We start from the raw sequence: 16,232 nt of genomic DNA on the forward strand, positions 1-16,232 counted from the left end.
TAGCTGATATTGAGATCTTATGAAGCAGGGCACAAAGTCTTCACTGAGGCCCATATCTTAAAAAATATTTGACACAGAAGGCGACAGCAACAGTTTTGACTTCATACTTTAAATAAGGCTTGAAATATAATATTAGGTCTGTGTGACAATGCAATGTGATGATATTTAGGTTATATTGGTAGGATTACTCAAATTTGCTATAAAAAGTACACCCCTGATCTAAATGGTAAAGAAGATAAGAGTTTCTCCGTCTTGTCCTGGTTGGTTCCTGGTTTGAAAGTCATTTAAAACATCAACAAGATAAAAACAAAACATCTGAAATGAACTGGGACTAAACCTGAAACTCACTGAATCTGCATCATGACATAATCCCAGTGCAGGTTTAGTTCTGGTTTAGTCCTGATCCTGAAATGTGAAGATGTGTTTTCTTCATTATGTACCTCACAATCTGTATTTAACCTGAGCCGGCCAATCCCAGACGGCTTTAAACATGTATAAAAGTCTAATCTATTGGTTATAGTCTTTATTTATTTATTTATTTATTTAGGATAAAATTTTTGATTCAAATATTAATCTCATCTGCTGTACAGGTTACACCCCTGATGGGCATATACACAGGAGAACAAAAAATAATGATAAATAATTAAAGCCGCAAGCGGCATCGAACGGCCCTCACGGGCCGTGCTTCGCACTCGGTCGACCTAGCACTCCCTGTGGGTGGCGCTAACGTGCCACTTGTCCCTTTATTATTGCGACTTCGGGCTGCACTTGTCACCAAACAAGTCAAAACACATTGGAAGTGCTGATGCACAAAATGCAAAAACATGGGTTTTCCAGGCATCGCCATGGCAACACCGTGCAAAACACAAACTTGGCCCCCAGACTTTTTTGACAGGGTTGACCTGAAGAATCACTGTGCCAAATTTTACGTTCGTCGTTGACAGTAATAAGTCGTTATAAGACTTTGAAATGCATGAAAATTTTGAAATTTTCCCATTAGGATAACATGGGTGCCTTCGCGCATCGCCATGGCAACCCAGTGAAACAAATTGCATGGGTCCTATTGACTTTTTTCATCAGGATGACATGTCGAGTCATGGTGCCAAATTTCAAATTATTCCATGAAACTAATATTTTTCCCATGAATGGGAAAAATTGGAAGGTTTCCCATTAGGATAACATTGGCAGTTTGGCAGATCGCCATGGCAACACGGAACAAAAAAACACATGGTTGTGATTGACTTTATTGATTGGGATGACCCAATGGAATTTTGTGTCAAATTTGATAACATTTGGGAAAACAAAATTTTCGGCCCTCCATACAAATATATTAGATGTTCTGTAGGGGGCGCTGTCGCGCCAAATTTATTTCTTTCACAAACATTAGAATTAGGCAGTAAAGTTTTACAACTGATTCGAATTTGACCAAAATCGGACTTTGCATGCGCTAATGGGAGCAAATTTTGTAATTTGAAAATAGCTAAAATTTCGATGGAAATTTGCAGCTTCGCCGCACGGAAACCGTGATAGGCATCATCATGAATTGGATAACTTTTGATGCCCCACTTGTCTAGATGATGTACAGTGATTTTCAGCCCTGCAGGTGAAGCACCTTCAGAGGAGTTGATTAAAATGCGACGTCAGCGAAAACGCTGACTTTGCATTTTGGAATTTTCAATCCAAGATGGCCGACTTCCGGTTTGTCAGGGGGCGTGGCCATAATAATATTTTTTGTTTGGCATCACTTGAAGAATGCGTGTACCGAATTTCGTGGCTCTACGGTAAAGTTGACGACGTCTCCCATTGAAGCAATGTATTTTGACTTTTGCAGGGGGCGCTGTCGAGCCATTTTTTTATGACCAATGATGCACCACATAAAAAAATAAATTTTTCGCAAGACCTGAATTTTGGCTCACTCTCTTTTCCTCTCTCTCTCCCTCAGTCTCCTTTTCTTCCTCTCTCTCCAGTGTTATCTAATGTCACTTTCTCCTTCTCTCTCCCCTCTCTTCTTCACTCTCTGTCTTCCTCTCTCTCTCTCTCTCTCTCTCTCCTTCTCTCTTTTCCTCACCCTCTCTCTCTCTTTCTCCAGTGTTATCTAATATCACTTTCTCCTCTCTCGCCTCTCTTCTTCCCTCTCTCTCTTCCTCTCTCTCTCTTCCTCTCTTTCTTTCTCCAGTGTTATCTAATATCACTTTCTCCTTCTCTCTCTCCTTCTCCCCTCTCTCTGTCTGTCTCTTTCTGTCTCTCTGTCTCCTTTTCTCTCTATCTCCTTCCCTGTCTCTTTCTCTCTCTCTCTCCTTCTCTCTGTCTCATCCCCCTCTCTCTTTCTTTCTGTCTCTCTCCTTCTCTCTCTCCCTTTCTGTCTCTCTCTCTCTGTCTCCTTCTCTCTCTCTTTCTCTCTCTGTCTTCTTCTCCTCCTCTCTCCCTGTCTCTCTCTGTTGCTCTCTCTCTTTCTGTCTCTTTGTCTCCTTTTCTCTCTCTGTCTTTCTCTCTATCTTTCTCCTTCTCTCTGCCTCTATCTCCCTCTCCTTTCTCTCTTTCTGTCTCTATCTTGTTGTCTCTCCCTCTCTCTTTCTGTCTCTTTGTCTCCTTTCTCTCTCTGTCTCTTTCTCTCTATCTTTCTCCTTCTCTCTGTCTCCATCTCCTCTCTTTCACTCTCTGTCATGTTGTCTCTGCCTCTCTCTTTCTGTCTCCTTCTCTCTTTCTCTCTCTCTTTCTGTCTCTTTGTCTCCTTTCTCTCTCTGTCTCTTTCTCTCTATCTTTCTCCTTCTCTCTGTCTCCATCTCCTTCTCCTCTCTCTCTCTTTCACTCTCTGTCATGTTGTCTCTCCCTCTCTCTTTCTGTCTCTCTGTCTCCTTCTCTCTTTCTCTCTCTCTCTCTCTGTCTCTTTCTCTCTATCTTTCTCCTTCTCTCTGTCTCCTTCTCCTCTCTCTCTCTTTCGCTCTCTGTCTTGTTGTCTCTCCCTCTCTCTTCCTGTTTCTTTCTGTCTCCTTCTCTCTTTCTCTCCGTTTCCTTCTCTCTGTCTCTGGTGCTCCTTCAGAGAGAGGGAGAGGCCAGTCAGGTTTAACCCAGGTAACATGAAACTCAGGTGAGCTGAATGGGGGTGTGTGGGTGTCGGGGTGTGTGTGTGTGTGGGGGTGTGTGTGTGTGTGTGTGTGTGTGTGTGTGTGTGAGGGGCACCTTGCTGATGTGCTGACAGAAGGCGGAGTTTGCGATCATCTGACTCAGGAAGTTGAGGTATGCCCCCACCAGTGCCATGATGCCACAGCGCGGCCACATGGGCAGGTTCTCCTCGTTCAGAGCAGCCATCTCCTGTAGAAGATACCAAAGATCTGTCAGAGAAGACTGACCTGCTGACTGGACTCACCACTGACCTGCACTGGGAAATAGCTTCACAATCTTGAACTGTATCTAAAACGCCTCTCTCTGATCTGAATGGTCACTACCTAAACCTCAGCAGCTGCAGCGAGTCATGAATCAGTGCTAGTGCAGCCTCTGCAGCTCAGGGAGTGAATTCTGGAGGTTCTGAGCTTTCACATGAGGCCTGTCCATGTACTGAGAATGAGAAAAACTTATATGTGCCTCCTATCTGTAAGTTAAGGCACTGGCAATGCAGGTTCAGATGTGACTGTAGCCCCTTTTTAAAACTGCAACTGCGCAGGTTACATACAGTTCCTTTAAGATGACTGGACCAATATAACACAACTATACAACTTTTTTCAGAATTAAAGTGGTTTATAGAATGTATTACTATGTTTTATAGTTTAAGTCTAGATAAAATCAGAATCATAAAGCAGATGACTAATACTTAAAAAAAACAAAACAAAATCGGAATACGCAGCCCTATACTTCAGCAACATCACTCTACTCATGTTGTTGCTTGGAAAGGCATTTAAAAAAACACCATACTCTCAGTGAGCCCAAAGGGGGTAGACAATACCAAGCAGGGAGAAAATCACTAAATGCATTCCTGCAGTCAAAGAGGGAGGCTCAGACGCTTGTCCTCACCTGGTTTCTATGACGATGGCCTTTTCATGGACTAAATCAGACTTCAGAAAATTCACACACAGAGATAATGAGCTTGGAGAACTCAGGCCAAAAAGATAAGAACATTTTTCAGCTTTTGAAGCTCATAGCTGTGATGGATAGCTGCACATCACACTAGTGTATAGCAGGATGTTACGCCGCCAAATCCTACAAGCTTATTGAGCAGAAGATGTTCTGGGTAAATCTAGTTCTGCACATTATAAATCTGGGAACACTCTCAGTGAAAGTGATGAGTAAAAGGCAGAACACTCAGACAAATACTCCAAACTGATAATGTGAATTTGGCACAACAGGAGAGCAAATCTAGAAGCCAGTGCTGTTTCAAACATCATATATTACCACCCCAATCTTTCTCTCTGTGAACATGTTTTGTCAATGCTGCGTGTAGGGGTGCAGGGCCCACCTGGAGAGCCAGGGCCAGTCGGATCAGGTCAATGACCACCTCCTCGTTAGCCAGCTCGATGGTCAGAACAGCCAGTGTGGTGAAGAGCAGCTCAAAGTTTTTGTGAGTGTTGTCCTCCTCCTTACAGCCCAGGTAGATGTGCCGGTACAGCTGCTGCCCGTGCTGAACACAACACAAACACAGGATGTTACAATGCACAAATAAATCAACATGAAAATACAAACTACTTCAATCACAAGATAATAGACAATCAAAGTTGTCTAGTTATATTCTTCCTTCAAGCACATACAAGGCAGTGTCCACCAGTAATCTGACTAGCACTGAAGAAGCTGTTTGTGGCGCGGCATCTAGAGCAGTGAAACGCCTTCACTCAAACAACATTTTGTCCATTTGACAGATTTAGATTTTTCTTTTACAATGGATCATACCTGGAGAACTGAGGGATTACACAGACAATGAACAATGACTAACTACATTTCTATGAATCCCAGATGCATAAAAGGAATCATTCAGAGCTTTCAGCACCACCCTCTGGGGTCTGTAGGGATGAAATGGAACCATAATTTAAGGTGTGATAAAAAGGACATATTAAATGTACAATTCTAAATAATTGGTCTAAACTGTGCTAGCAGAATCGTATTTAGTTTCATTTTAAGCAACTCTACAGAGTGAGCGACATAAAGGATAACTGAATATTTTTAGAAAGTAGAATTTGTTGATGGTCCTTTTCAAATGGAATATACTTGTATTCATGGGATTTTCTTTTATATTAGATGTATATTATGTACAAGATCCTTCTACCATTGAAGGACAACCCTGAGACATGGGGTAAATCAATTAGCCAACCAACGTATTTTTAGATGGAGTCTGTTCACAAAGAAAAAAACAAACAAACATGTACCTTTTTCATAAAGGCCACATCCTGCTTGGAAATCTTCTCTCGCTTGATTTTTAGAGCAGCCACATTGGGGATTATTCTGAGCAAAAAAAGTAAAAGTTCAATCTTTTTTTTTTAAACCCTTCCTTCACCCAATTAGATTTAACCAAAATACCTTAACTCACACATTTCTCTGCCAAAAGGGGCATATCGCTTCCACAATTCCACTCAGAAATGACTTCAGATAGTTACTAAGGACATCACTTTAAAGGTGCATTATGTAACTTTACTGTTCAAGGGTCCTCAATCTGTTTGTTTCAATGGAGGTATCACTGCTTTCCCTAGAATGTCTCCAGGTAATCCAAAAACACCAGTAACACAAGATAGAAATATTTAGAACACTCTCTGCTCAACAATAACACCTCTATGGAGACAAGCAGGTAACCCTCCGCCCAAAAAGTGACTTTAAGTAGAGCGTGTATATGTGTAGACCTGATGCCTCGGAGCTTGGCGCGGTTGTCATGGCGATCGATGATGTTGTGCAGGATCTCCAGCACCAGTTGCCGGAGCTCGCTGTCCTCCATGAGAGAGATGGAGAAGAGGGGGTCCAGGAAGGTGGAGGGCAGGGCAGCAGACATGGACTTGGACTTGAACCCAGATGTTACCTAACGCACAAACAAACATGCTGGGTTTACATACACTTTGGGGACATTTCGTTAATTTCCTGGAGAGTTGTCCTAACCATAAGCATAGTCACTACTTCCCTTTAAGTTCCAATTTATTTTAACACATATCTGAATTATCCTGCATGGTGTTGATCTAATAATAAAGGACTTATGTTTTTTTGGCCCCAATAAGTAATAATAAGTCCCAATGATGCGTGTGAGCACCAACACACCAGCACACACAAGTAAAAAATAAAGGCTGACGTAGTTATCAAATACATAATGAAATAATGAGAGGAAAAAGCACTGACCATGATGAGAGAGCTGAGCAGCATCGTCTGGATACGCTTGGTGCCCTGATGTCTGCAACACAAACACACACGATTTAAATGCTGGAAATTAGTTAGAAATGGCCAAAACGCTTTAAATCAAGGAAACACTCATGCCATTTACACACACACTCAACCACCAGGGTACACACACACACAGAGGGGGTAAGGCGAGTTAAGTGTCCCAAGGATGAGTTCTCTTGCCAACTTTGGTGATGTTAATGGTGAGATTCAAACCATAAACCTTCAGACCACTGGTGAAAAACTGAAAATTCACATTGGATTACAACTTCAGCATAAGGTTGAATTTGTAATCCAAAATTGAATGAAGCTGAACTCTAATTCTCAATGAAAAGAGGACTCTATCCATCCAAGTGTTTCAGAAGGATAAATAATTAGGACTGTTGCCATAGTGACTGGCAATTTAAACATAAGATAAATATAAGATTTGTTAAACCAGAAGCTCCATGGATTATGAGGTGTAGCGGAATAATAACCTTCACTCACTAATCTCACTTAATCCAGACAGCAGATGGCGCTGCAGGCACATGTCTATAGGAATGAAGCTGCACTGACAGCGTATCTGGGCAGTAGTAGTGTTTGGACCAGGTGAATAGACTTTAGAAACAAAGAGGAGCACTTTCAGATGAGAGACACATGAATTTACATGATACAATCCAACACAGGTCTGAGAGGCAAGACGACATCAGTGGCAATGAAACCTAGATCTGTCATAATAATTACTATATCAACCTATCGTTCAACAAATTATAAATAGAACAATCATTTTTGGAGGTGAATATATATTGTGTGTTTTCTTCTTCTCTTTGTGCTAGTGAGACATTTTGGGTTATTTTGCATGATGAGATTTGAGCTGTGGAAGGTTGAATTATGACTTCATTATAAATACAAACTAATTACTTAAACGTGTCATTCAGCTGTTTATTGCAGCTCAAATATAAATATATATATACATATACATATATACATATATATATATATATATATATACACACACTGTACAATTAGAAATATTTTTGGGGATAATTCTGATTTATGGTTTGGTTTCAAATATTATCATTTATCGCCTACATTTACTTCAGCAGTACGTATATCGCACTTCAAAATTCGGTGACAGGCCAAACTAAACCAGAACTAAACCAGGTCCAAACTATTACTAAACTAGGTCTAAACCCCAGACTAAATAAGGACTTAAAGGTGAACTGTCTGGAAGGTCTGCAACCTGCTTATCTCCATGGAGACAGATAAATTCTATGCCACACTGTGCCATGCAGCTCCATCCACTAAGGTGCAGAACATGGCGGGTTAGGCAGAATAACAGTGATTCCTTCAAATCAGTTCAGACTCAGCACAGAGCCCCTCACTGTGTCCTCACTTCAACCTTCACTGTTGCCCTAACAACCATGAGCTTGGCTCCAAAAATAAGAAATAATAAAATAACTGCATGCACTCGCAGTAATCCTGGAGCCTCCGGAGAGGAGCTCATAATCCGATGGCAGCAGCCTGGAAGAGGGGAACTGCTGCTAGGAGCACTGCAGGAGACACTCCCCTCTCAGACACACAACCACCCATGAACAAGAGCCAGAGATGTGGTTCAGATACACAGATTCTACTCAGGACTTTACAGAATTATTTTTACTCCTGTAATTGGTACACATTTTAAGTAAAGTATTTTCAATCATGAAGAGAAGAATAACAAGAGTACATGCTAATGTACAAGGGAGCGAGGGGTTGTGTGAGGAGAGGGGAGACACAGGGAGGGGGTGAGGAGAGGGGGAAGAGGGCTGAGACCAGGCGAGGGGGTGAGGAGAGAGGGAGCACTGACCCGATCTTGACTGTGTCCAAGGTGTGGCAGGGCGTCCCGTACACAGGCACCTTTCCCATGATGAACATCATCACCTCGGCTCTCTGGTAGTCCGGCAGGTTCCCCCCGAAGAAGCCTACGACATACACAGGTAATGTATGTCATTGTCTGACTGTGTCTTTATCAGATTGGTTGATCTGCCTGTCAATCAAACTCATCTGAATGGGGTTGGCCAGGCAATTACTAATCAATTACTTTTTAGTATGATGGCGGGCGCTTCAGCACTGTTTCAAAGACCTGAAGCACATGCAGCTTGAAGCAGTGCTTCGACGCACGATTCAAAGAGCCTGTCATGTGACTTGTTTTTTCATGTGACCTAAATGGTTCATGAAGCGCTGTTGTTTCACCGTGTTTCACTTGGGGCTTTTGTCGCAAACCTGAAGTTTAATGATATAGAGGTTTGTGCATCTGTCCCATGTTGAAGGTTAGTAAAAACAGGAGTACAGTTTAATGATAGTGATGTATTTTTGGAATCTGTTTGTGCCTCAAACTGTGAACCCCTCACTGTGCAAAATGAAATGGTAATAAGATGCCACAACGTCACTGTGGCGTCATCTAGTGCACTGGGCTCACAAAGCAAAGGTACTGGGGAGGAGCACCAGCCGGTGTCGGGCCCATGCAGCGTGCATCATCTCCTTGTGCCAGCATAAATCTTCTCCACAGGAGTAAAAAAAAAAAAAAAACTAAAATCTTAAAAGTAAAACATTTCCTTGTTTTATATTAATATTATATATATTCTATCTACCATATTTTCCAGACTATACATCGCTCCGGAATATAAGTCCCATTAGTGAAAAAATGAATAATAATGAAGAAAAAACATATAAGTCGCACTGGACTATAAGTCGCATTTTTTGGGGAAATTTAGTTTACAAAACCCAAGACCAAGGACAGACATTTTCTCTTTAAAGGCAAGTTATAATAATAACAATAAAATAGAGAACAACAGGCAGAATATCAGTACAGCACGCTAATGTGACACATAGATAACAAACTGAATGAGTGTCTGGTTTGTTAACGTAAGATATTAACAGTGAATCAGATAACTGAAGCATAAAAAACAAGCTAACAAGTTTACTCTTGATCTCCCTCCAAATCCCTAAATCCACTGAATTCTTCATCCTTGGTGTCGCTTCTGAACAACTCCGCCTGCTCCGAAAGTCGATGAAGCGTCGCTCCCGGGTTGGTGTCATACTGGTAAAAGCCTGGAGTGCCTTCACAAGGTTGTCAGTGTGACAGTAACGAAGATGTAAAATTATATACTTGAATAATTTCACAAATAAGTCGCACCTCCAGCCAAACTATGAAAAAAAAGTGCGACTTATTGTCCAGCAAATATGGTATTTATTCTCGAAACACCAAACGCATATAACACACACACAAATGTGATACAAACAATACTGTTTTACTGGCAATCACATTCCATAGGGTGTTGTTTGAAGGTTTGTGCATTTTATAGAAAAAAACGCTAAATGCCACTGTTGAGAAGTATTTTGAACGGTGCTTCGAAGCCTCAGCGCATTTGGTTCAAATACTTTGCTGTTTCATAACGCCTCACTTTGCCCATCACTACTTTTTAGATAAAGATTAAACTCAGAAGAAGTTCACTCCTTCACTCCTTGAGCTGCAGAGGCTGCACTAGCACTGATATGATTGGCTGCAGGTGCTGGGGTTCAGGTAGTGACCATTCAGATCAGAGAAAGTCTGACCAACTGGATTTCAACATTGAAACTGGCACACCAAATGAGAGACTGCTTGCTGATTGATACATGTCCAATGTTTTTATAATAAATGATCTTCATAATTGTTATGAGTAAAAATAATGTCCCCAGATACAAGGTAAACATGTTCAGATCATTTTACATAAACATTTCACATTCTCTTGAAACAGTTCTGTTTTGAGGCAGTGGGCTCACCTATGGTCTGGATGATGGCGTTCTGCACGTAGCGCTCTTCGCTCTCTTTGCCTCTCTGTCCTGATGACATGCTGATGGCAGAGTTCCTCCTAGAGTCTCCTCCCAGCTCAAAGTCCACACTGAGGCGTAGGTGCTTCAGGAGGGTGTTAAAGACCTCCAGCACTGTGGGGCCTGAAGCAGAGAGAGACAGAGCTAGAGCCTGGACACTGGAGTGTACAGGGACAGGGCTAAAGGACTATGGCACCACGGAGCACACGTCACTAGGCTATAACATCATGACTGAACCCTTTAACTCAAGGTGGCAATTGGAGCATTAAAGGTCCTATATTCTGCATTCTCTCCTTTACTTCTCCAAACCCCTCCACTCCTCGCTCTCCCCTTTAGTCCTCCAGGCCCCATCCTCTTACTCTCCCCTTTAGTCCTCTACACCATAGCCCTCCACCCCATAACTCTCCCCTTTAATCCTCTAGACCCCGCCCCTTGCTCCCTCAGAATTTACATTTCTGGCAGAATATAGGAGCTTTAAAGTTAACCCTTTAAATGACATTCAGGGCAAAGCAGAAAGACAAACTGTGATAGGATACTAATGTAAATGAAGGGCCCCCAGGAGCTCCACACACTTCTACCACACAGGTCCTCTGTACTACTCCACACTTGGACCATACCCAGCCACAGGTTTGGAGGGGTCACGCTCTCCGCCTCAAAGGTGTAAGTGTCGCTTTTCTTGGAGGAGCCCAGGTTCATGCCTATTCAAGGACACAGGGTTGTTTTAAGCTTTGTGGGGGGGGAAGGCCTAGGAAAGATGCTGTTATGGGGGCCACGTTTTGTTTGTAATATGTATCTTATCTGGGGACGAGTCTGCCACGTGTTTGTCTCCATGGAGATTATTGCTTTGTTGAGAATGTTACAGAGTATGGCCTTAAACTTATCTATGAGGATAAGCAGGACCAAGTACTTTTAGCAGTAAAAACACCTGTAATTGAACACACATAACTGCCAAGTGAGTCTCATTAAAATTTGATTATAAATCTACTTTTGCCAAATGATGAGAAAAAAAGAAATTAGAGGGACAGCTTGCTCCAATCTATAAAGAAAAACACTGCGTAGTTGTAAGTTATTTAAAGGTGCACTGTGTAACTTTTTCAGGTTGAGGGTGTGCGACCTGGTTTTCTCCATGAAGATGTGGCCTTGAATATCCCACAGTATGGCATTAAACAGAGTATGATGCCACAAGACCACGTTACAGATCAGATCTGTGGAGAGGCAACCCTGCTCACAGTAAGAATCTATCTTGTGGAACTAAACACTAAATCCACCTTTTTGCTATTAAACTGTACATTCCGTTTAAATAGCATCATCAACTGTTAGGTCTAGATACATTTGCATCTTTCTGGTCAAAAACATCTATATACAAGTTTGTGCTGCCTTCTGTGGCCACTGCGATTCCCAGTAGTTGATGACATCACACATGACTTCCCTGATTACAGCCATGTGCTTCTGATTACAAACACCCGGCTGCAGGGGTGGCATCTGGATACCTGTTAGACCAATCACACTGTTTCTCATATGTGCAGATCCCACCCCTAGCCCCTCACTCTCCCCTTCAGTCCTCCAGCTACTGCCCAGTTTAGCAGCTCTATTTCAAACGTGCTTGTGGGAGTTTAGTTGTTTAGACCCACTTTAATTCATTTTTGAACAATAAAAAACATTGTAATAGAACAAAGACATGCCGGATAACTTTAATGCCATATCGTGGAACATTTCAGGAACTGTAATACCTCCATGGGCGCAAGCAGGTGACCTAGATTCCCCACTAGAAAAGTTAAAGAGTGCACCATTTTTCAAGACACAATTTCATGCAGCCCATTGACACATTAGTCACGTTACAGCGCTGACACATGTCCTGGGGCAGACTGAACAAATATGTCTGCTAATCTGTGCCATCCCCACACACAGTCACACCTTGTAATTATAACACTCTTTATTTAGACAGTAGAATGTGCATGAATGTGTTTCTTTTATATTACCATGTGGCCTTATATCTGTGTAATCCCTCAGTCATCCAGGTATATGTGGTCTTGTACCAGGCTACCAAGCTATTCAGGTTCATTTCTGTCATGTGAATGCAACTTTTTTTAGTATCGTTACCTGCGCAAATGAGTATTTCATTTTGATACTAGTTTTCGCATCGATTAGTATCTGATTTTCACTACTTTTTGGCAATGTGGGGACGTGTCTTGCCCAATGACAATATTACACTACAGTTAAACCTGGAATCAAACCGCGAATCTTTCGGTTCGTGGGCAACCCCTGAACCACCAAGCCGCTGCTGCCCCGAGAGGGTTGCCTCAGACAGCCCTCCCTCACACTCCATCTGAACTGGAGTGCCTGCTTATCTGCAAATTAATTCTTATTTTTAACTTGTCATTAAAAGGTGTTGAGGCTGTTCACTTCATTAGCACTCCTCCGAGACACAAACATTGGAGGAGCGAGCGGCATTAAACATGGCGCTGGGAAGGAAGGAAAAACCTCATTATAAAACAGGCAATTGTGAACAGATAGAGTGACAAAACATGCAACTTCAACTGTTCAAGAGCGTGTTCAGATCTGACACAAGATTATACTGTTGTGAGGCGTAAGGATACACAGTAATATGTCACAGGAATATCGATATCATAATATTGGCTGACAGAATAACTGGTATTGCAAGAAAATAAGTTTATCTCAACAATATAATGCTTGTAATTTTATAGGAAGTCACTTTTTTCATAATAAAATGGACAAAAAGGTAGATTCTATTCACAAGTTCCCTTATTTGGTGTTGGTTTGGTCTCTTAAGTTTTTATTTTCACACAGCTGACTAGTAGACAAAATAGATGTATATTAAATTAAAATATATTTGCCAAATACAGATCATTATTATTATTATTATTTTAAGTTAGAAAATGTGAAATACTTAAACCTAATTTGCCAAAAAGCAAGAGAATTAAAGCCACAAGAATGCATCATGTGTTCTTAAAAAAAAAAAAAAAAATCCATCTGTTCAAGGTACCACACATACCACATGAAAAAATGTGTCTAAACCAGAACCAGACCCGGACTAAATCAGGACTAGAAGAGGATAGAAAATCAGGTCTTTATTGTGATTAAACTGAGCCCCTCCAAAAACAAGTGTTAGTGCTATTTATTTAGACATAGGATGGATCATACTGGTAAAGGCTGGTAAAGTGTGCTCTACTTCATACATAGTAGTACAAAGTAGAGCAGTGTACAGTGAGTGTTGAGACTGACCCACAGAGCCCTTGGCAGCGATGGCCACAGTCTCCAGCAGCACCTGCACGATGCCGGCTCTGACCCGGGCCGTGTCCTTCTGGTGGGTATCCAGGTGGCTCAGGACCTGCTGGATCACATGGTGCGAGTGCTGGGCCTACACACAAACACGGGACAGAAACACCACAACTGTCGTTAGAAACTCGCCTTACATGTTCTGAAAATCTAAGCTGAGAGATTCTCGTAATGAGGTGAGACTCCAACTACTGAGCCACGTAGGACTTGGATGCTGGTGAAATCAAATTAGTTGCACAATGTGAATTTTTGTTTTTCTGCTCTGGGTCAGGACAGAACTTTTTTTTTTTTGGTAGAGACATATATTAGATACTGTAAACACGCCTTGGAGACGAGGTGGATGAAGTGTCTTGCCCAAGGGCTCAACGGCAGTATGCACTAGTCTGAGCTGGAATCACTGTGGCACCTGTTTTTTTTCCCCAGCAGTCTCCCATTACAATAAAAACAAGACTCAACCTACTTATCTTCTAGGATCAGACATGATCAAACATTGTTAAGGCATTATCGAATACAATGAGTTTAGTTTGGACACAGATCTTGTACTGATTACATGGTGTGGTGCATAATGCAGTACATTATGTATTACTTGTATGGAGGACATGATAGAACTTGTATGGAGTACATAATTCAGTACATGATGTATGGAGTACATGATAGTACTTGTATGGAGTACATAGAGCATTAGCTGTATGAAATACATAACAGTACCTGTATGCAGTACATGATGTAGTACTGGTATGGAGGGATATGATGTAGTACCTGTATGGAGTACATGATGATCCTGAAGCAGGACACCGCAAACTCATTGGGGTCCCACAGGTGATGGTTGTCCAAGTGCCTGAAACACAAAACAATAATTATTACATTTTTTATTCAACATGGGGCACTGTTATGTCTGTTGTGGCACTTCTCGGCTTCAAAACATTATAGGTGGAACAGTTATTTTTGGAGGGACTTTTTCTTTGTACTGGTGGGGAACCTTTTGTCGTTTTTCTGCACTATGGTAAGATTTGAGCTGTAGAGGGTTGAATAAAAACTTCTATGACTCATTAAGTGTTTCATTTATTTATTATATCTCACTACTGTGTCAGTGGCGTAATGGCATTCAATATTAATCTTTTATCATCTATATTTTTCGCCAGCAATATATCATACTTCAAAATTAGTTATTGTGAAAGGTCTAGTCACTTCAAATGTTTGTTCTCTAAAAATAAAAGGACCCTAGACTTAAGGGGGTAGATAAGTGATCGGAGTTGATTAATTGATTTATGGAAGATTGTATTTCCTCCTCCCTGTCACCTGTATCACTGTCAGCCAATCATAGTCTGATACCTTTGCCTTTTAACCAATCACTAGCCAGACTATTCATTCTCTGTCCCTCTCTTTCCTCCTGATATTAGAACAGTTTCAAGTTCTCTCCCTTCATCTGGACTTCAGTTTCCTCAGCCTCTCGATCTCCTCTTCACCACCCCCACTGCCCCATCGAAGACATCTTCCCTCACACATCCATCCTTCTCTCCCTCATTATGTGAGGCTCTGCTGCTAGTAGCGTCACAGCCTGATCTCCTGTTAACCCCACACTCTATTTTTAGACCTGCCTTAGAATGCCTTTATCTGCAGCAGCACCCATCTCCACGAGACAGGAACCAAATCAAGAAGTCTACATCCAGAGACAGGAACCAAACCAAGAAGTCTACATCCAGAGACAGGAAACAAACCAAGAAGTCTACATCAAGAGGAGCCAAACCAGGAAGTGTACATCCAGAGACAGGAAACAAACCAAGAAGTCTACATCCAGAGACAGGAAATAAACCAAGAAGTCTACATCCAGAGGAGCCAAACCAGGAAGTCTACATCCAGAGACAGGAAATAAACCAAGAAGTCTACATCCAGAGGAGCCAAACCAGGAAGTCTACATCCAGAGACAGGGACCAAACCAAGACGTCTACATCCAGAGACAGGAAACAAACCAGGAAGCCTACATCCAGAGACAAGAAACAAACCAGGAAGCCTACATCCAGAGACAGGAACCAAACCAAGAAGTCTACATCCAGAGACAGGAAACAAACCAAGAAGTCTACATCAAGAGGAGCCAAACCAGGAAGTGTACATCCAGAGACAGGAAACAAACCAAGAAGTCTACATCCAGAGACAGGAAATAAACCAAGAAGTCTACATCCAGAGGAGCCAAACCAGGAAGTCTACATCCAGAGACAGGAAATAAACCAAGAAGTCTACATCCAGAGGAGCCAAACCAGGAAGTCTACATCCAGAGACAGGGACCAAACCAAGAAGTCTACATCCAGAGACAGGAAACAAACCAGGAAGCCTACATCCAGAGACAGGAAACAAACCAGGAAGCCTACATCCAGAGACAGGAACCAAACCAAGAAGTCTACATCCAGAGACAGGAAACAAACCAGGAAGTCTACATCAGGAGGAAAAAAACCAGGAAGTCTACATCCAGAGGAACCAAACCAGGAAGTCTACATCCAGAGACAGGGACCAAACCAAGAAGTCTACATCCAGAGGAACCAAACCAGGAAGTCTACATCCAGAGGAACCAAACCAGGAAGTCTACATCCAGAGACAGGGACCAAACCAAGGAGTCTACATCCTGAGACAGGGACCAAACCAAGAAGTCTACATCCAGAGACAGGAAACAAACCAGGAAGTCTACATCCAGAGGAGCCAAACCAGGAAGTGTACATCCAGAGGAGCCAAACCAGGAAGTCTACATCCAGAGACAGGAACAAACCAAGGAG

The 16,232-nt window shown here is 42.0% G+C and overlaps 1 protein-coding gene across 4 annotated transcripts in view; it reads right to left on the reverse strand.

Moving 5' to 3' along the window:
• The window catches only part of efr3a (EFR3 homolog A (S. cerevisiae)), a 64,903-nt gene that overhangs the window by 10,842 nt on the left and 37,829 nt on the right, over positions 1-16,232 (reverse strand). For all 4 annotated transcript variants that reach the window (XM_055228239.1, XM_033982670.2, XM_055228238.1 and 1 more), the window contains exons 9-17: positions 14,227-14,305; positions 13,414-13,549; positions 10,123-10,293; positions 8,168-8,282; positions 6,304-6,355; positions 5,820-5,992; positions 5,352-5,427; positions 4,451-4,612; positions 3,181-3,312 (exon numbers count right to left, since the gene is read on the reverse strand). In XM_055228239.1, coding sequence (XP_055084214.1) covers positions 3,181-3,312; positions 4,451-4,612; positions 5,352-5,427; positions 5,820-5,992; positions 6,304-6,355; positions 8,168-8,282; positions 10,123-10,293; positions 13,414-13,549; positions 14,227-14,305 — 1,096 coding nt within the window. The remainder of the gene's footprint in view (positions 1-3,180; positions 3,313-4,450; positions 4,613-5,351; positions 5,428-5,819; positions 5,993-6,303; positions 6,356-8,167; positions 8,283-10,122; positions 10,294-13,413; positions 13,550-14,226; positions 14,306-16,232) is intronic.

This window comes from Periophthalmus magnuspinnatus, chromosome 17 (assembly GCF_009829125.3).
Source record: "Periophthalmus magnuspinnatus isolate fPerMag1 chromosome 17, fPerMag1.2.pri, whole genome shotgun sequence".
NCBI classification, from domain to species: domain Eukaryota; kingdom Metazoa; phylum Chordata; class Actinopteri; order Gobiiformes; family Gobiidae; genus Periophthalmus; species Periophthalmus magnuspinnatus.